General features: G+C 39.6%; 1 protein-coding gene across 1 annotated transcript; it reads right to left on the bottom strand.

Moving 5' to 3' along the window:
* Positions 1 to 14,511: 14,511 nt before the first annotated feature.
* On the bottom strand, positions 14,512 to 20,963 carry preb (prolactin regulatory element binding). Its single transcript, XM_086079480.1, has 10 exons — positions 20,799 to 20,963; positions 19,266 to 19,455; positions 18,996 to 19,191; positions 18,617 to 18,861; positions 18,462 to 18,542; positions 18,242 to 18,369; positions 17,976 to 18,149; positions 15,633 to 15,705; positions 15,392 to 15,551; positions 14,512 to 15,286 (listed from the first exon to the last, which is right to left on the bottom strand). Exons 2-10 carry the CDS (start codon positions 19,398 to 19,400, stop codon positions 15,192 to 15,194), a joined length of 1,287 nt encoding a protein of 428 aa, XP_085935606.1. The 5' UTR covers positions 19,401 to 19,455; positions 20,799 to 20,963; the 3' UTR covers positions 14,512 to 15,191.
* Between the last annotated feature and the right edge of the window lie 126 nt (positions 20,964 to 21,089).

Here is a 21,089-nt window from a genome sequence, read left to right as displayed (position 1 = left end):
CCGTCAATGGCAGTGAATGAGTTAACATGATTAAATCATGAAGTACCGCAAGCACTTTTTTCCGCTCCTCCTCTTTTCCAATTCACAAATGGCTGCTGCCCTGGAAGCAAAAGTGTGGAACCTGATCACTGGAGAAAATTTAATTTGATGTATCTTATTGTTTCCAATCTCTCCCCTCGACTTATCACGCTGATTCAATTTAAGCCTTTCGGAGCGGTTTTGACATCACAGTGACACTGCAACTTATTTGAAGTTCTAACCACTACCTTCAGTAGACCCCATGAGTGGGCCCACATCCAACATATATATTATTCTAACTTTCTCTAGCCATGAGACAGTGGCTCCTCTGTGCTTCGAGAGTCCCAAGATGGAGCTCCTACTCATTTACACCCGCCATCATTTTCACTCTTATCCCAGTTCGCCGATAAAAAGGGCTCTTTACTTTGTGCCTATTATGCATTATGCTGCACTAGGGGGGGGATTGTTTGACCTTCCTCAAGATGAAACGTACAAAAACACTTAATGCATGTAGTGAAATATTTTTTTTAAGTCTGTGGGTTTGCAGTGTCATTTCATGCCCTCAATATGATGATTTGTTGATGTGATAAAAAGGGATTTGGATCAACTGTTGACTTGACACTATTGGTTCTTCGGTGGAAGATTTCTTGCCTGCCATGCATGAAACCCTTAGACTAGGGATAGACTGATTCTCGGCTGGGCCGATTATTTTGACGAAAATCGGCATCGGCCATTTTGAAGTATCATACGGCCGATAATAGATCCATTTAAAAAAGTGTTCCGGGGGAAAAAACTGCAGGGAACTAATTATTAAATTTCATAGATGCTGCTGACCCTGGGAACTCTGTGCACCTTGTGTTTTTGTTTGAAGTTAAAATTAAGATTAGTAAAATGTTAATACTTCAGATATTTAGAACTTTATTTACTGTACAACACAATAGGGTGCTATTAAGTTTTTATTTAACTTTTGAAGACATGCTACTGCCCTGGGAGATCCCTGAACTTTTTGTTAGATTTAAATTCCAATATTTTACGAACCTTAAAAGTTGTTCAACAAACATATGCTTCAAAATTAAAAAAAATTAAAAAACAATAAGAGCTGGAGTTTGTATTTTTTCAAATTTTGATGCCAATATTGTCCCTTTTAGTAAAAATGAACATCGGCTCCCAATATGGGTTTTTGGCTCTACTATAGACCCAATTCCCTTTATTTTTTATTTTTATTTTTTTTAGAGAAAGCTCAGTATTGTTCATTCGGTAATCTTACCGATTTGACATGTCATCATCATTGCTCTCTCTTTTTTTTCTCTTTTTCTTTTTTTTGTATGTGCGTGAGGATGTGCATGTGCAGGGGTGTGTGTGCATGAGTGCGTGCGTGTGTGCATGTGTGCGTGCGTGTGTGAGTGTGTACTCATTAATTCACCTCAAACCTATTAAAAATCCCATACTGTTCACCCAAACCAAATACTTCAGAATCCAGCAAGAGTCGTGAGGTTGTCAGGAGACCCGAGGAAGGATCAAAGAAAAGAAAGGAAAGTGAAATCCAGCACCGACCAGACCCAATTACCGATTAAAATAATTTATTTTGGAGTCACACCCACAGCTGTAATACTTTTAAGCAAGGCACACAAACACTTTAAAAAAACAACCTGGTTGTCCTCTTCAGTATTTGCTTGTCATGTTCACCACTGTGATGCATCCAATGCTGATCACAACGTATACTGTATGTACAAAGTGTAAAATTCATGACAATAAAAAAAAAAAAATCTCATATTTTTGCCTCAAGCAGGATTAAATGTTGATAATATGTAGTTTCGATTCGGTTATACGTCTTTCCAGATTTTCCACAAAACACACGGCCGGCAGTTTTTTCGACAGTGAATGGACAAGTTCACATGGCTCACTCATATTAAGGAGGAAGGCATGCTTTGTAATATAATATGCCTCTGCATTTTGTGCTAGGATTTACATAGATTGACCCACCCATATTCTGTGGGCCTTGCAAAATCAGTCAAAATCCAGTAAAACAGCCGGGAGTGAAGGGGATTGCTTCTGTGAAAATGGCTGGGAGTGTATTAAATAAATATTACAATAATGCCTTTTTATATGTTGATGGTACTTGACCATTTGGTGTCGGACCGATTCAGTTTTCCATACAAATCGGAACAAGATTTTCAGGGTAAACCATGAAAAGCCTGTGAGAAATCCATGCACTGATGTCAGTCATGGGAACTTTTGTCTCATTGTATCCATGAGTTTGAAAGATTTCAGGCTGCTAAAAATTGACCATGACTACACATGAGTTTTCCACAACCGCACTTCATTCAAGTTATATTTAAGTACGTTAAAAGGTCAAAGCTTCTTAACCAGATTAGTAATAAGGGCAAATTAAGTTTTTAAGAGAACATGATGTGGAAAGTGCACACAAAAAAAATGTCAGTGGCAGCCAATGATTAAAAATGATGATTCTGCAATTAGGGGTGGGGGGACATTGCAATTACTATTCATCGTTCGCCGCTGGGGTAAGGGAGTGCTCATGGTAACAATATTCCATTCTGCCAGTTTTTTTTTAAACACTTTTTTTTAAGTGTGCTGATAAATTAATAATTAGGTCTACTATATCAATTTTAAATGGACATAATACATTTAGTTTAACCTTTATACTCACCTAGTATTACTGTAGGCCTATATCTAAATATTCTTATCTGTAATATGAATTTGTAAAATGCATGTTTCTTTTGGCGTAAACTAAATGTACCAAAGAACCTACTGACAAAAAGTGTTATTCTAACACTGCTATGATGTAATTTTAAATGTATCCCAATGTTGTTGTTTTTGTTTTACACTTTATCTGTTACAGTAATTTGTGAATTCTCCACAAAAAATGTGATCTAACATTTTCTTACTGTCAAATCAACACTTGTGTTTGGTTCAGAGTTTTTGCAACATATTAATGTACTTTACACAATGTTTCATTGTTTTTATATTTACAGATTTTCACGATTTTATAGAAATGCACTGTTAATTCTACAGACATTTTTTACAGTGGGCCCTGTTTTCATGCCCAGCGCAAGTCTACCGATAACGCAGACACGTATTGCGGCGCTGTGGGATGGAATGCAGCCGACTCCTGGACAATTGAAGTGGCTCCCCTCATTCCCATTATAATCAGGGCGGTACTAGCTGGGGTCCGTGCAAGAGATTGGCGCGCGCAAAGTATATTTATACAGGCTCTCTGTTCGTCTGCCTGTTGCCATTCATAGAGTAGAATGAGCTTTGTACATTTGTGAGTAAATTAAGACATCATTATTTCACTATACACATATACGGGGTTTTTTGCACTCTAAAAACAGTCGGGTCAAAAATAATCCAACTATGGGTCAATGAACCGCTCCTCTACTTGGGTCGATTTGACACATTTTGGAGTCAAGAAATTGGTCTTTCAGCATTAAACAACTCCTAAATATTGGTCAGATCCTTGGGTCATTTTGTATAAAACCCAGAGAGTTGGGTCAAATTGACCCATGAAGTGGATCGGTCCATTTTTGATCCATAATTGGGTTACTTTTGACCCAACTGTTTTTAGAGTGTGGTGTGCCGTGAAATTTATGTAATAGAAAATCCGTGCCGTGGCTCAATAAAGTTTGGGAAACATTGCTCTTACCATGACGTTCTGTCTCCCCCCCAAAAAAGTCCCTTCTGTTTATTTTAATCGAAACCCACATTTAATTTCTTTATGAGACAGAATGTCAAGAGCAGGTCAGTGAGCAATTCTTCCATTGTGATGAAAATGATACACACGTACACGCCCTGCCTTTATAGTGGGCATGTTTAAACATTTCTCAAGACAAACATGGAAATGCACGTCACTTCATTTTAAGAGATGTTTTTGTTTTTTGAACAAAGTGGTAATGGGACAAAGAAAATGACAGGGTGGGTGGCTTGACCCACGATAGTCTGTTTGTCTGACTCTGTGGGACTGCCAATGACTCTCCAACCACTGAGTGGTGAGTTAGTCCCACCGAGGTCTGCTTTGACCGAATAATAGGATCATTTCATACCGCATGTGCCACTGGAAAGCATGTCGAAGTCTCTACTCTATCTTCATTTGTCAACATTTAAAGAGAGCTGTGTGACAGCATCGCGGTTGCTTCTGCTGTTTGCCACAAACCATGACTTACTGTCTGTCCAGATATTCACACTGATGATAGACTGGTGTGGTATTACTACAGTGTGTCACACACAAAAACACAAATATAAACCCTGTGGTCACATTATACACTTCTGAGGACATGTAGTCACTACATTTAGTCTAATTAGTGAACCTTTTAAAAGTTTCCAAATATTGAGCAGCAGATGTGTAGCCACAGTAGTTTGTCAGTCTAATTCTAGCAAAATCCTCTTCAGCGCTCACACACAGGGAATTTATTTAAAGCAGCAATATGCAGTTAGTCATTTCACTTGAAAAAGGTTTCAAAATAGTTCTGGCGAGACAGTAGTCAGGTTTTTATCCAATTGTTTAATTTTTTTTAAGAAAATCTACTGGAAATGCGCAAAACGGTCATGCGACTTATGCCCCTTTCCATCTGTTCTTCTTTTGCAAATATTAACTCATTCACTGCCATTGACGGCTATAGGCGTCAAAAATTCATTTGAACTATTTCTATTAGTTTAACCTTTTTTCCCCACTTTTGTTGACGAGAGTATGAAAACCTAGACTTTTTTTATTGTATATTTAGAACAGATATAAAATCATGAGTTAACTAGTGAAGTCATGCGACAAATTTTAATCGCCTGACGCCCCTAATTTTTAATATATTTTTATTTTTAAAAGAAGAAAATATTATCAAAAATTAAGGGTGTCAGGTGATTTTTTTATTGTAATTAATTGCATGACTTCACTAGTTAACTCACGATTAATAAAATAAATAATCTGTTCTAAATGAGCAATGACATTTTTTTCTAGGTTTTCATACTCTTGTTAACAAAAGTGGAAAAAAAATTTTTACTAATAGAAATAGTTCAAATTAATTTTTGACGTCCATAGGCGTCAATGGCAGTGAATGAGTTAAGATCTCTATAATGTATACCGCCACCTACAGCGGCAGTATACATTATAGAGATGTGATCCACCAGGTAATTTAAAAGAAAACCAGGAAGCAACTGCGCCGTGCGATGACATCATGTGAGTTTGCTTTTGTAATCCTTGATAAACTAGCGTTTCTTTGCTGTTTGCCATCTAAAATTGAATTAATATTCTTTTCTTTAATTAATTCCGAAAAGATTTGTTTCGTCGAACCCCCCAAACATACCTTACTTTGTCGTTCGACATTGCTTTGGGACTACAAATGTACGTGTGAGGTCATATCCGGTCAAAACGTGCGCGGTTATTCGCAAAACCTGTTTCCATAGCGAAAATTTGCAATTTCCTTTTTTTTTGATAAGCTTCAAAATCCACCTCTTCAAAGCGTAAAAACGTTTTTGCGAATTTTGCTCCCTTTTTTGTATTTTTTGCGTTTCCGTTCAGTTTTATTTTCGCATTTCTTAAAAATTTGAATAAAAATGGGCGGATGGAAACCCAACTAGTGGCTTGTAATGAGGCGAATATAACTCATTCATTGCCACAGTGAATAAAGATGGGCTACTTCAGCAATCTTCAACAGGCAACTCAAGGCACTTTTATTTATTTGGAGCACTTCATACCTGACTGAAGTGGAGAACTGAAAACAAAAACAATCTTTTTTAAATGATCCGTTTATTTTCTGGACTGATTAACTCATTCACTATCATTGACGGCTATAGACGTCAAAAATTATTTTGAACTATTTCTATTAGTTTAACATTTTTTCTACTTTTGTTAACAAGAGTATGAAAACCTATATTTTTTATTGTACATTTAGAACAGATATTTAAATTTGTTTTAGTAATTGTGAGTTAACTAGTGAAGTCATGCAATTAATTCCGATAAAAAAAATAATTGCCTGATAATAATTGTTTTTAACTCTTTGACCGCCATAAACATTATAAAACGTTTAGCATAAACCTAGGGAAGGGCGCCGAGGACGTTAAAAGACGTCCCCTATGTTTTTTTGTTTTTTTTTTGAAAACGGGTGCAGGAAAGCCTTGGGCAGCTGTGCTGAAAGTATCAGGCAGATCTGATTAGTAAAAGACTCGTTTTGGCCCCTAGAGGGCAGCGATGACTCTCTTTGCACAAGGTTGGATGGGCCGCCCACCGTGGGCGTCAGTAGAAGACGTGAGGCGGAGTTAGAGTGTTGAGGAGACAATGGCTGATGAAGCCCACAATGGCTGACCAATCAACCGGTTGCAAGCAGCTCACGCTTGAGCATTTTTTTCAAAGACGGAAAGCATCAATCAATACTAAAAAGCGCATTGATGTCGACGATGATGATGACTCCGAGCTTGACGCCAAAGTTGGAAGCCTTGACGCGACTGTTATGATCACGTAGTAAGCCTCACCGGCTAAGCGCGGCTAGCGCGGCTAGCGCGTCTAGCGCGGCTAGCGCTGCTAAGGCCGGAAAACGCGCACAATAGCCGGCCGGGTACTTCTACACAATCGGACATTCGATCGGGCGATGGAGAGTTGGCATCGACCAATGCAGATTGATGATGATGATGATGATGACTCCGAGCTTGACGCCAAAGTTGGAAGCCTTGACGCGACTGTTATGATCACGTAGTAAGCCTCACCGGCTAAGCGCGGCTAGCGCGGCTAGCGCTGCTAAGGCCAGAAAACGCGCACAATAGCCGGCCGGGTACTTCTACACAATCGGACATTCGATCGGGCGATGGAGAGTTGGCATCGACCAATGCAGATTGATGATGATGATGATGATGACTCCGAGCTTGACGCCAAAGTTGGAAGCCTTGACGCGACTGTTATGATCACGTAGTAAGCCTCACCGGCTAAGCGCGGCTACCACTGCTAACGCCGGAGCTTTCACATGCGGACATTTTGTCGGACAATGAAGAGTACCCCGAGTCCAATGCATATTCATCGGAGGAGCGGGTACAGTCTGATCACGGAGAAGACACTGTTTCTGGACTACGATGCCACCATGAATGGAGTGGATAAAATGGATCAAAACATCTCTTACAACCCGGTGTAGCAACTGAAGGACACGAGGAAGCGAGACGTAACGAAACCGTAGCATGATCCTGATATTAGACTTGATGGCAACACACACTGCAGTATATACTTGCTATTCCCCGGAAAAAACGGCCTGCAAGAAAGTGGAGCACGCGAAGAGGCAATCTGTTGTGCAAATGCTGTTGCGTCTTCTTGCACGCAGGAGAGTGTTACAAAAAGAAAAACTGTCGTTGAAACATCCACATATTTGTAAATAGCACCACAGTTGCACACATTTGTAAATAGTTTGCCAAATTGTTGTCAAATTGTTACACTGTTGAATGTAAATAAACGTATTTTGCTATCAAAAAACACTTTTTCATTCTTGGTGGTAGTGTTTTATAGAAGTAAAGCACTATTTAGGTGTTTGTGGCATCATTCATGGACAAAAAGAAGTGTAAAATTCACTAGAATGCATGAAATAATATCGTTTCACTAAAAGCTTGATTTCTCCGTATTTTGGTCCAAAACAGGCGAAATTGGGTCAAACTAACCATTTTCTATTGTTGATTACTAAAGAACGGAATAAGGTAGAAACAAACTTTTTTTTCTGATGAAAGATGAAAGTCCAATCTTTCATTTGGTAGTACGTGTTTCCATAGTCCAAACAGAACATTTTCTGTGGACCTTGAAAGATCAGTCAAAATGCTTAAATCGGCTGGCACTGACGGCATCCCTTTTCTGAAAACGTCTGGCAGTCAAAGAGTTAATTGTAATTAATCACATGACTTTAAAAGTTAACTCACGATTAATCAGACATTTTATATCTGTATTTCTTAAAAAAAAATCTAGGTTTTCATACTCTTGTTAACAAAAGTGGAGAAAAAAATGTTAAACTAATAGAAATAGTTCAAATGAACTTTTGACGTCTATAGCCGTCAATGGCAGTGAATGAGTTAATATGTCCCAGCTGTCTGGGTGAAAGTCAAAGGCAGTCTAACAGACTGACTGAAATGTCTCCCGTCCCTCAGGCCATCTGCACTCATATGCGTATAGTTGGTCATACTTACCATGCATGACGTAGATAAACCTTTAACGTTATCATTTTTAAACTCCACAATGCAGCTTTAAGGCCTTTACCAAGATGTTGACAAAGTACTGAATGTCCATCCGAGTTTCTTTGACACAGTGATTTATGTAAAAAAAAATATCAACTTAAAAAAATGAATTTTCTTGAGTAAGACACTCAAAATGTTAACACAAACTGTAGATATTGCCAATGCAATTTAAGATCATGTTTACAGTCAACACTGGGGATTTATTTATTTTTAACTGCGAGCAGCTGCAATAGGGCCCTAAAAATCTAAATAATTCTTAAAGGGGTCTAAACATTCACAGATTTCTCTGTTATTAAGAATTATTTTTAATACAACTAAACCCCCACAAACAAGTACACACATAAAAACGATTACTGCAAAAAAGCATTTCTTAGCACCGTTCATAACTTTTTTAACAGAGCGAGAACTAAAACTTCTGGTCAGAACGTGATGGAATTTTAGGAGCGCCTCATGAACCTGTTTGTTCTCTGTCGTTGGTTCTATAAGGCACTTATACCGAGGATCCTCCTCGGTTGTTGGCACTATAAGGCCCGTACTCACTATATCCTCCACAGTCTCTGTAAGGACCACATCAACAGGTTTGTCCTCAGTTGCTGTCTCTATAAGGCCCATTTCAACAGGACCCTCCTCAGTCTCTTTGAGGCCCATTTCAACAGGAACCGCCTCAGTTTCTACAAACGCCATATTAACAGGAACATTCTCAGTTGCTTTCCTTTTAATGCCCTCATTGGGAGGATACTCTACAGTTTTTGGCACCAGAAAGCCCTCATCAACAAGATCACCTCGAGTTCTTGGCACTAAAAGGTCCTTATTTACAAGATCACCCTCAGTTTTTGGCCATAGAAGGCCTTCGTCAAGAGGATCACCCTTAGTTCTTGGCTGCAGAAGGACTGCCTCAACAGAATCCTCCTTAGTTTCTGTCTCTAGAAAGCCCTCATCAACTGGATCCTCAGTTTGTGCCTCTAGAAGACCCTGTTCATCAGTTTCTGTCTCGGCAAGACCCTCATCAACAGGATCCTCCTCAGGTTCTGTCTCTAGTAGGATCTCATCAACATGATCCTCCTCTGTTATTGACTCCAGAAGGACCCCATCTGCAGAACCCTCCCTGGTTTCTTTCTTTGGAGGAAACCCATCAGCAGGATCCTCCTCGGCGTCTGTCTCTAGATGGCCCTCCTCAACAGGATCGCCCGTAGTTCTTGTGTCTGAAAGGCCCGCAACAACAGGTTCCTCCTCAGTTCTTGGCTCTAGGATGACTCCATTAAAATAATCCTGCTTGATTTCTGTCTTTACAAGGCCCTCGTCAACAGAATCCTCCTCAATGTCTTTCTTCAGAAGGCCCTCATCAACAGAATCTTCCGCGGCTTCTGTCTCTAGAGAGCCCTCTTCAAAAGGATCACCCTTAGTTCTTGGGTCTAGAAAGACCACATCAACAGAATCCTCCTCAGTTTCTGTCTCTAGAAGGCCCTCATCAACAGAATCCTCTTCAGTTCTTGGCTCTCCAATGAGCCAGTTAAAAGGATCCTCTGCTGTCCTTCCCCAAATTGCAGCAAATGATTTTTTATTGATTATTTGCCCAAGCTGTTCTTCAAGATCAATATTAGTTTGTCTCAACCTGATCATGAGCTTTTTCATTTCTGTGATCGCGTATTGATAAAGTTGTTCCTCTTTTTTCTCATCTTCGCAATAGTGTTGATATTGTTCTTCGTCAGTGGGGATCTTAAGGTCTATAATTGCAATTTTCAGATTGGACAACTGTTGCTCTCGAAGAGTTGTACATTCTTTCAGCTCCTCCCGAACAATTTTGTTGTGTTCCTGAAGCCTATGTAATTTATTTCTGAACCTTTCGTTCTCTGTCCGCTCTTTTTCCACGAAAGACCCACTGTGATCTGTACAACTTGTTAAGTCTTGAATTTCTTGGGGTGCAGAATTGGGCGTTTGCACTTCTGTTGAGAGACGATACGTCTCCGAACTGTCCTTGAGGGTCCGTGTCGTTTCATTCTGTCTGACTTGTGCTCTCAATTCTGCCTCAATCGTCACATAATGATGTTTTCCAATCTTCTTTTCCTGATATGTCTTCAGGTCTTCGTCATCTGTCTCATTCTTCAGACAATCCAGACAGTTTTCATTCATTTGTGCCCTCAAGTCTTTCTTCATCTTGGCTTCCAACAGTCCTTTGTCGACAGTTTCCCCTTGGTGTGTTTTCGTCAACAGACAGAATTCTTCTTGAACGTTTTTTCTCAATGTAATAATGTGAGCGTTAATCTCACCAGCTATTTCCCTCTCTTGCTTTTTTAAGATGTCATCTGTACTCCTTGTTATGTCATGTTGATCTTTCGTTTCAGAGTCAAGGGTCTGCGTGTCTGTTCTCATACGATACACCTCGCTTTGATTGGTCTCCCTCTGAGATTCAGCATGTGACAAGTCGGCAAGCCAAGTCCCCCGCTTCTCCTTGGCAATGTTGTCGTTCTTTCTGGTGTCTTCTTGTGCTACCGATGTCTCGTTTTGTTTGTCTATCCTTACACTGTACGTTTCAACATCGGCCAGCACATCTGGGAATGTATTCTTATCATCAAGAGTGCACTTACGTTCGAGAACTTCAACTTGTGTCCTCAATTCCTCCTCCTTTATTTCCATCTTCTCACACCGGCGTTTGAGCAACGCCACTTCATCTGTCAGGGCTTTAACCTTATCCGTTGTTCGGCTGTTTATTGTTCCTTCAAGAACTTTAACATGTGCCTTCACGTCTTCTTCGATGCCATGTTGGGGATCCTCAGTATTCAGTTCCAGTTCAAGTACAGCATGATCAATAGATTCCCCGATAGGAGCTTTCTTCAAGAGAGACTCGTTACATTTTTCCATAACAAATAACTTTTCCATCTGCTCCATTTGACTCTGAAGATCACGTATTATTTGTCTCAAACTGATATTGTTGGTATTAAGGTCCTCTGTGACTTCTTGTTGATAATCGAGCTCCCTTTTTTGCTTTTCTATCATATCGTTTTTACTGTAGAGGAGAAACTGAACTTGCTCACCGGAGAGCTCACGATCTTTTAAAGCTGTCCTTAACTGTGCGATCTGTTGACTTTGTTGATTTTTAACTGATTTGTTTTTTTCCAGCTCATCTCTTATCATCTCATTCTCCTTTTTTAAAAAGGTGTTATCTTCGTCAAGGTTATTCACTTTGTTGCTCAAATTTTTATTCTCCACAAATCCATTCTTGATGACAGTTTCGGATTCGTCAATCCGCCTTATTAAGTCGTCCTGATCTTGAAGCATGGACCGAACTGTCTGCAACTCTCTTCTCAGTCGAAGAATCTCAGTTAGATTTTTGTCATTCTGAGCTTCAATTTGATATAAATCAGAAATTAGATTCTCTGTACTTTCATTTATGATGATGACATTTTTTTTCAGAACTTTTCCTACCGTATAAAGTTTTTCAGTTTGTTTCCTAATCGTCACACTCTGACTTTGCACACGTGCCAGTGCTTGATGTAGAAATTTGTTATCCTGGCTGTCCTCATTTTCTTGTAAATACTTCAAGTGCTCCTTCAACTGTCCATTCTCTGTATCCATCTTCAATTTATGACATTCCAGCAGTGCTTCTTTGAGAAACCTGTTTTGTTCATCGAGAACGGTCTTGATTTCTTCCAAAACTTGAAATTGGGCCCTCAAGTCGTTTTTCTCTCTTTCAATCTTCATGCCATGTAGTTCAAAACCGGGTAGCTCTTTACTGAGAAACCAATTCCCAGTAGTTGATATGGCCCCGTCGCCTTGACCTTTCACGTGTTTTCCCACGGCTGTCTCCATTGTGGTTCAGTCTCGATGCCCTTGCTTAAATCCAAGATCTATAACGTGCATTCGATTGTTCTGTTCCCCATCTTGAAACTGTCTGAGATCCAAACAGCACAGCACACAATTCTGAACAAATGATATTACTGCAGAGCATTTTGAATAGATGTGACAAGGTATAAAGGTGGTGCATTTTGTCTTTATGACATCATCAGAGAGAAATGTGTGACTTTGGTCAATGGTGTCATCAAACTGACAAGTGCCCTACTGTTGCTTCATGGTAAGTGGTATTATATTTGAATTGCGCTTTTCTACTTTCGAGGAATTGCTCTTTTCTACATTCGAGGTACTCAAAGCGCAGGTTTACCAGGGTATATCAATACGAATTAGAATTTTACTTTATACTCAGAACCAGGTTGTTATGTGATATATTTAATTGTGGGTCTCAATTTAAGACATAGCCATAGAGAATTCCATTAAAACATGGATAGCAAAACCAGATTTTGCACATACAGTATATGAGCCTTAACTGTAACAAAAACACTTACAACTACAATTGTAAATATGCTATTCTCAATTATTACTTCTCGGATAGAGTAGTGTCAATAAGACCAGGTCCTCAAACTTTAATTGTGTGCCTCATTACCCAATCAATTGATTTGAGTACTTTGTCATTTGGCATTCCATATGCATGGAAATTCTCCAAAGTCTGCTTCCATGTAGGCTGGCAAAAGTTTTCTTGAAGTCCACGGAATTGATGTACAGTGCCTTTGCTACTTAATATTCATCAGTGTAAAAATCTAGCCTTGGCATTCTATCCATTCTGGATTCTGCTTGTTCTTTTCTTATCTTAAGTTCTAAAAGCATCTAAAATGTGTCTAATCAATTATACTTTTGCTAGTATTTAACTAACCTGGCAATAGCCAGATTGATATTGTCATCCCTTGTCATTTACTTGGGAAAGGCGGGACATTCTGTACGATATTTCGAGCTGATTGGACGATTTAGCATCTTGTGCACGTCTACCTAACTTTGGTTTGACCAATCACGGCAACGGATGAAAACGTCTTCGTTCTCGTCGATTGGGGGGCGGTTGAGCAAGAACATCTTTACCAGGTAAAAAAGCGCCTCTCACTGCTCATTATCAACATGGAAACGGAGAGTAATTCTGCCTGAACATAATTAATTGCAGCTTCCATTCATCCACGTTAGATTTGTTTGCTCTCCACGGCGTCTGCGTTTCCTTGTTCGTCATAGCTGTATATTCCGCCCCCAAACACAATACCGCTTTGTGATTGGTCCGAACCACCAGTTGTTTGGATCAGTGAAAATCAGCGGAGTTTGTGAACTCACAAATACCGCAAGGTTAGTATTTTACATGGTACAAACAAAAGGTAATCCGGCTCCAATGGCGAATTTACCATTTTAAATGATATTGACTCAATGTATTCACAGGGTTGGGGGCTCCGGGTCCAGAAAGTAAAAACTCTGAAACAGTTTGGCTTTAGCCACAGGTGCTTCAACTCAACAGGAGGATACAAGCTCGTTTACCTGCCAGTTGAATAGCGCCTGTGGTTAAAGCCAATTTGTGACAGGATTTTTACTTTCTGGACCTAAGTTCCCTAACTCTGTTGATTACACAAGCTCGTGACTCTGAACCAACTACCAGTGTCGAAGGTTTGTAGTAGGTTGCTGTTCATCTCAAATCTATTTTGCCACAAATAAATTAAAAACCTTTTAAGGTTGTACAGAGTTTTTCTTATTCAACATAATGCATAACACTGGCGTCAGGCCAAAACCTCCTAAATCACAATTTGATTTTCAAAAATCTACACCGTCAGTCCACAGATGGTATTTTTACAAATGATTGACCAAAGACAGGTGGTGCTGAGAAAATTATATTTTTTAGAATAGCAGATAAAATGTTGGAGGGGCTTAACTGTGTCTACACAGATTTCAGACAGGGATATAACTGCGATGTTGCGCCATTCCTGCTTAACAGTGTTGATATTTGACTTGATTTTAATCCCGCTTCAAAGCATGAAATGGAACATTTGTGGCGATAGCAATAATTCTGCCATGCAGATGATGCATGTTGCACACATCAATGACATCTCCATCAAATGACACTGAAGAGTTATCGTCTGTTACCCAAAACATTCCAACTTCCTCCCACCTTGCACCTTTGCCAATCTCCTCCATCCTCAATGGGATTTCTCAAAAGGTGCTAGCATATGAACAGAGGGGTGAGTACGTAGGAATGTGCAATTAAGGAATGAGATGAGCCCTTAGACACTGACAAAACTTCAATCACAACAATTTGTAACAATAATAGGCCCAATGTTTTAAATTTTAGCTTCCATCAAATCCCAAGTGCATACTTAAAACTTAAGTTTTCTATACTGTATTGTATTACGAGGGCCAGCACAAAAATGCATACTTTCTGTCAGTTGTGTACATAATTTTTTCTGCTGCTAGTAAAAGTATCATCTCAATAAGTTTCATTTGCCATCATTTAAAATTTTATTCACATTTTTACATCTGCAGTTGGAATGTTTGATATTCTTTTCAACATGGTGGGTTTAGTAATTCTGGCAACACCAAACATTTTAAATTAGTTTTAAAATATCAAATATTGTTCAATTGATAACAATGTAACAGAGCAAATGTGTGGCAATGTTCGACTTTGTGTAACCATGAATACTGGTGAATAAAAAATACTTTTGTATTTTTATTTTTTTTATATAATTCACCAATATGTTGAGGAAAAGGACACATCTCAATACATTAGCAACCAGCTGTGCACTGCCCTGGTCTATGCTGCCCACTAGTGTACAGAAAGTAAATTGCGGTCCTTTGACACACACATAGGCTATATAGTATTATGTAATTACTATAAGCATAACACATAAATTATTTAAATAATATTTAATTGAGGGGGTTCCCATACTTTGAATATTCAATGTAGCCTTCCCAACATAATTCCCAAGAGATGTGATCAATGATATAAATCAAAACAATTAAAATTCCATTTTGGGTATCTGTGTTATGTTAACATGTCTGAGATGAACAACCCTGAGTAGGCGTATAGGGAGATGCCGGCACCATATAATCAGTTTAATGTCAATGGTGCAGCACTGGTGGGCTCCTCAATGGATGACGTGCGAGAACGCAGAAACTCAAAAAAAGCCTGGGAAGAGATACTGGAGAAGCAGGACAATGCCCACCAACACGAGGCCACAGAAGAAAACCACCACCCACAAGGGAAATGTTCCTGAAGACAACAACAACAAAATAAATCAGTGAATGAGGGAACGCCTGGCTGTCTTATTTGGTATACTGTAACAATACGATAAATTGATGATGGCGCAGGACGTACTTTGGTTGCGGACAGCGTGTAGCTGACAGCGGCTGTCTACAGCCACGCTAAACATGACCGTTTCATTGTGTCCTTTGATATTTTGGCCTTTGAATGTGTCTGGTAGGAAGGCCAAGTCTGTTACAACAATGCCATGGGACTCCTTCACGTAATACAACCTCTACACAGAGACAGAAAGACAAAGTTATCATCAGAGAGTCGGGCAGTTCCAATGATTGAAGTCTTTCAAAAATGCGACTACCTGAAGGGAGAACGCAATGTAGATAGCTACTGATCCGGTTACAGTTCCCAGTCCAAGAAATGTTCCAGAGTCACTGTTGGGAGACAAAAAAAAATATGATTACAAAAACATTCCATTTATTCCTTTACTGCATGTACCATGTATTAAACAAGGTGTATGCTATTGTACATACAGGTGCTAAGCGAGACTAGTTTCCTCATCCAAGCATGTGTCATTTTCAATCAGTCAGTTTGAGGAGAAAATATATTCCCACCTAAATGGTCTTAAAAACATGCCTATGGTGTACTTTAATTTCTATATGGCGGATTTCACTGACTATGTGAGGGCTGGTCGAGAATAGGGGTGGGAATCTTACAATGTCTCACGATTCAATTCCGATTTGATTCAGAATCGATTAAGAACAATTTTGGATTGAAAATGATTTAATTGACAATGATTTTTGCTTCAATCTATAGATGAGCAAGGAATTGTAATGATCTACTCTAGTCCGACTCGCTAATGCTAACTCAAATCACTCAAAAGAATGGCTCCACGCTGAAAAAAACCCCCAAACTTTTATTGGAATGACTTGATCGTGACTTTTTTCTTCTACTCTTCAATGTGGCTACAACTTAACAGTGTATTAGATCGCATGGAACCACACTGCCCCTCAGTGGCTAAACCAGGTACAACATGAACAGCGCTCCAAATAAAGGCACACACAGACAAAGACAAGACAGTATAAAATAATTTTAATAAAATAGATTTTGGGAATCTATATTTTGATTTAACTATTAAAAAACATAATAAATTACAGTTTCTATGAGTTTTTATGAAAACAAGACTATCAGCATGTTCTGAAGGCCCTGATATACACAATTGTGGTGTTTGAGTCTGAAAAACGAAGAAAAAAGTAGGGTTGTGTGTAGGGGTGTTCCATATCATACCTTCTACGATATTACCGGTGTATTTTTTGGGGTGATAACAATTTGAAATATCGCAAAATTGACGTGATGACGTCATCTGTAACATCATTCGTCTTCATGTCCATTCGGACATACACGCGTTGAAGACGAGGACGAGACGCGAGGAAACAGCTCGTTTTGTTCGACGTAAAAGTGAACAAAAATCATTGCTGGAGCACTCGTGATTAGACGCACTCCTTATGAAAAAAAAAGAAAAGAAAAGAAAAGACGGTTGGATAATACTGAAGCGTCGCGTATTGTTTAGCCAAGATAAACGATCCGCGGTGGTTATTTTACCGTGACCGCTAACTCGCCACCCAGTTGACGTGACTTTGTGATGCTAACCGGCCACGAAGATAACATGGTCTCGACGAGACGCCGTGCAAGTAGCTATCGCACAGTGGTCTAAACGTGCACATTTGTTGTTATTCATACATGGCATTTTCTCACGCCTCTGATTGACCAATCATAGACATTCACGGCAAAATAACGCTTGCAGGAGGGTTGCCGGTTACGGCGAAATAACCACTGCCTAAACAATCGCAGGGGAAAAACAATTTTCAACAATACACTTGCCTGCGATGTACAAAGCATAACGCCACAAACTAGCCAAACCGTATCATTGGTGAATTTTTTCTTTGCCTCTACAACACGATGGACTTTCTTGACTCATAAAATTTGCCACTGACTTCTGAAGGTTTGTGTTTTCTTTGTATTTGTTAAGTGAATGTGCTTTATGTGCTTTATGTAGTTGTGTTGCAATTAGACCTCGCAGGGGCATTCCATTACGGTTGCCATGTTTGATATTTGTTTACATTTCAATTGTGGAAAAAAAGGTGGCTTAAATATTAAATTAAATATTGTGCTGCAATAAAAGTGCTATTATTTTGAAGCACCAATCATAAATCTATTGTTCAGTAATTATTATCAATATCGTCACCTGCAAATTTCTTTGAAATATTGTGATATCATTTTTAGGCCATATCAGCCACCACTACTTGAGTGGACACACAAACACGTTTGTTTTACTTTGTGGGGCCATCTCATTGACATAATGCATTTCCTAGCCACTCCCCCTAACCCCTAACCATCAAAAATTATTGCCTACCCCTATTCCTTACCCTAACCTCAACCATAACCCAATTCAAACCTAAACTCTCTAAAATCAAGTCTTGACCCTCAAAAAGAGGTCTAAATTTGGAGAAAAAAATGGCCCCACATGGACAGGTGGGCCCCACAACTCTGTGAAATCCCGAAATGTTGGCCCCACTATGTAACAAAAACAAGACCACACACACACAAAAGCAGATACTGTACAGTACATGAATTCCATGTTGTTAGCCTTGTGTTTGCAATACCACACACCAAATGAACTTTGGGCGTAATTGAATCTCCTTACCTGACAGCAAAGCTTGAGATGACCTCCGCCCCGCAGGGAGCTGTCATCATGGGCAGGAAGCTCTTGCCCTCCCACTTGGTGAGGTAACACGGTGGAGGTTTTCGGTCTCGTTTATGGGGGATCTGAACCGTGTAAAGCCTCAGTGCATCTTTTTGGTCTTCTACCTTTCCGAACCTGAAATACACGACGCGATCCTGTTAACACGTCATTGTCGTCCTTGTGGCGGTCATAAACAGGTGCGCTGAATTTTGGTTTTGTTCTTTTACCTGCAAGCCATATACCGATACATCTTTTCATCCATCTGAGGCATGGTTTCATGCCATTTAAGACCCATAACTTGCAGGTTGTTGCGCCATACACTGCAAGCAAAGTCCCTGCCAACAGTTACCAGGTGCTGCATGGAAACAATAGGTTATGTAACGAAGACGTAAATTACATGTTTTTTTTATTTTAGTACAGTATGGCAAAGAAGTGCTAGTGCGCAACCTCGTTTGCTGGGCTCAGATCCAAGTCTTCTATCTCTCCTTCATGTGCTTTGAAGTCAAATTTTTTCTTCAAGGACGGAAACTGGAAGGAAAATTCATGTAGGATTTAACTGTTTGATATATTGCCATCAACGACATCATATTTTGACTGCTTACCTCCCAGACTCTGATGTGTCCGTCTGTGCCTCCAGTCAGGAGCAGGCTCAGGTCCTGACTAAATCGGACCACCTTTTGGAGCGGGTCCACAGGGTTCAGATCTGACTGCAGATCAGCCAGTCCTGTCACCGACATGTGTGCAGTCTCATCCTTCGTATCAGACCCAGAGACAGCGGCATCATCCTTTCCACCTTTGTTTCTCTTGCCACCTCGTTGCCTGGCATTACCTTTTTGCACATTGTTTTCTACAGAGAAGACAGATTTCGCAGGATGTGCACATTATTCACAAAAACGTAACATATTTTAGACAAGGACATCGCAAAAGATTAGTATTAGACTTTGTAAGAATTCTAAGATGGGACAGCAGTTTAGTGCATACCTTCATTAGCAGCCTTGCTCCCACTTTTCCGTGTGCAGTCATCAAATTTCATCAGCGAGCATGTGCCATCTTGACCTGCAGCAATCACCCCCTCGCCTAACGCCAAATTCATGGTGGCACGCGAGTCGGTGTCATGGGAGTGAAGCAGGCTGGCACTGTATTGGTTTTCTCCCACCAACTGCAGCTCCAGAAAGTGCTGTAATGCAGTCATGAATCGCTCATTAAATATCAGTTCATAGACATTCAGAAATCACTTTTGCACTTGCTTACCACGGCATTCTTGATGCCAGTCTTGGAAGCCCCTCCTCCCCCTGCTACGACCACTAGTCCTGCTTTAGGGTCGACTTTTATGGAGTACAAGGGGAAGGGGGCTCTGTAGAGATCTGGCACCTTCCGTTTGCCCATAGCTGGTCCACAATGCACTCACGGTTCTTCATAAAAGTGTCGCATTCAAGCCCACCTGTAACAAAAACTAATGAGCATTCTGCTAGCAGAGCCTTGAGGGCGCCACCTACTGGAGGGCTGCTTTACAAGTTCTAAAAAACAACTAACATTAAAATAAAAACGAAGTAAATAGTAGTATAATTTACTACGCCAACCTGCGTCCTCTTTGTGCTATAACAACCCCATTTTGTTTGTCATGATTTTAAATGTATTGACAGCATCTGCACAGAAGAAGAAGTAATATGTTTTTATTTGTAACCGACTAACCTCAACTGACTATTTCATAAAGTAGAATGACACAACAGACTTAGTATGTATGTATGTATTAAACGGGGTTAATACAATCTTAATCTTAACAGATTCAATCGGAAAATTCTGTAACTGTATATTGCGGTAACCTTTAATCATGCTGTCTGCCACATAAAAAAATATAATAATATTGCAATTTGCAGAGCTTTGAGGATTTTCTAAATATTTACACAAACAGATTTTTACTAGTGTTAACCTATACGGTTATTTCAATGTGATTTTGTATGGGTTTGGTGTGTTTAATTAAGAATTAAACAGTTATGGTCTGATATATGGTTGATGTTCAATGTTGGGTGGTCAGGGCTGTGTTTTAAGTTCCCATGCTCACATTTATTTGTTGCCGGTATTTTTTTTAGGGCAAACAAAAGTGCTAAATCTACAAATTAAGTGCTAAATTGGTGGCAATTATTGAGAATGTGTCTTTTGCCTAATCAGCAAAAATGGTTGTCTTCTCTTAAAGCGACAGCGCACAATAAACAGTCTCACCGGTGACGCTACCATTATTAACAATAGTTGTAGTTGTTTGTTTTATTAATGTTTTTTTGGCAGGAAAAAGAATTACATCAGTCAATGTTGACACCAATATGCAACCCATTCTAAAGAGCCCAGCTCTACATGTTAGCCAAGAGGTTGCACATAAACAATCTGTCACTGCACCTCTGTGACTGTGCATGACTTTTAGTCGCGATTACAGTATGTACTTGATAAATACGTAACTGCATTTTCCCCACTAATGTATGCCAATATCACACACAAAAGCAGTCCATATGAGTGACTTCGTAGTAAATGTCAGTTTTCTCCAGATTACTAAATTCCTGAACGTAAGCATTTAAGTCTTTCAGATCAAATATCGTAATCTACTCATCTCGGCAGACATCAACGTTGTTTATGCGTCAATGTATTTGCCAACAAGTCGGACAATTTAAATTTAGAAATCTGTAAAGAGTGAGTGAAATGTTACAGGACACTCGTTGGACAGCTAGAGGCTAGTTAGCACGACTTCCCGCAAGTGTAGCATTTTATTCGATTATTAAATTTGAGGGCGCCTACCTGTGCAAATGGTTCCGTACCCCTCATGTAGTCTTTTAATCGTCTCTACGTGAGCTAGGGCTGATTATTTCATTATGACTAGTTTCGATCAAAGTCTTATGATGTGTAAAATGGCCGACGCGTCCATGATGCAACGCGAAGTGACGACATGTTCACGGAGCTCACATGATCACATCTACTTCCCGAACACGTCAGCAGCAACAGTAGACGTAAACTGCGCCATGACGTGCCCATAAAATGCCTACATCGTTAACTACATACGTATATAACTTAATTTGAATACGGCATAAT

This window comes from Leptonotus elevatus, chromosome 6 (assembly GCF_054856555.1).
Source record: "Leptonotus elevatus isolate MCC_2025b chromosome 6, RoL_Lele_1.0, whole genome shotgun sequence".
Taxonomy (NCBI): domain Eukaryota; kingdom Metazoa; phylum Chordata; class Actinopteri; order Syngnathiformes; family Syngnathidae; genus Leptonotus; species Leptonotus elevatus.
Note: the sequence above shows the minus strand (reverse complement) of the source record. Positions and strands in the feature narration are given on the sequence as shown.

What these genes read in the sequence shown, in the direction of transcription:
- preb (XM_086079480.1), bottom strand. Translation starts at nt 19,400, where the DNA reads ATGGGCAAACGGAAGGTGCCAGATCTCTACAGAGCCCCCTTCCCCTTG. An exon ending in CTGGCATCAAGAATGCCGTG is followed by an intron (nt 19,192 to 19,265) that starts GTAAGCAAGTGC and finishes ACTGCATTACAG; the next exon opens with CACTTTCTGGAGCTGCAGTT. An exon ending in GAGCAAGGCTGCTAATGAAG is followed by an intron (nt 18,862 to 18,995) that starts GTATGCACTAAA and finishes TCTTCTCTGTAG; the next exon opens with AAAACAATGTGCAAAAAGGT.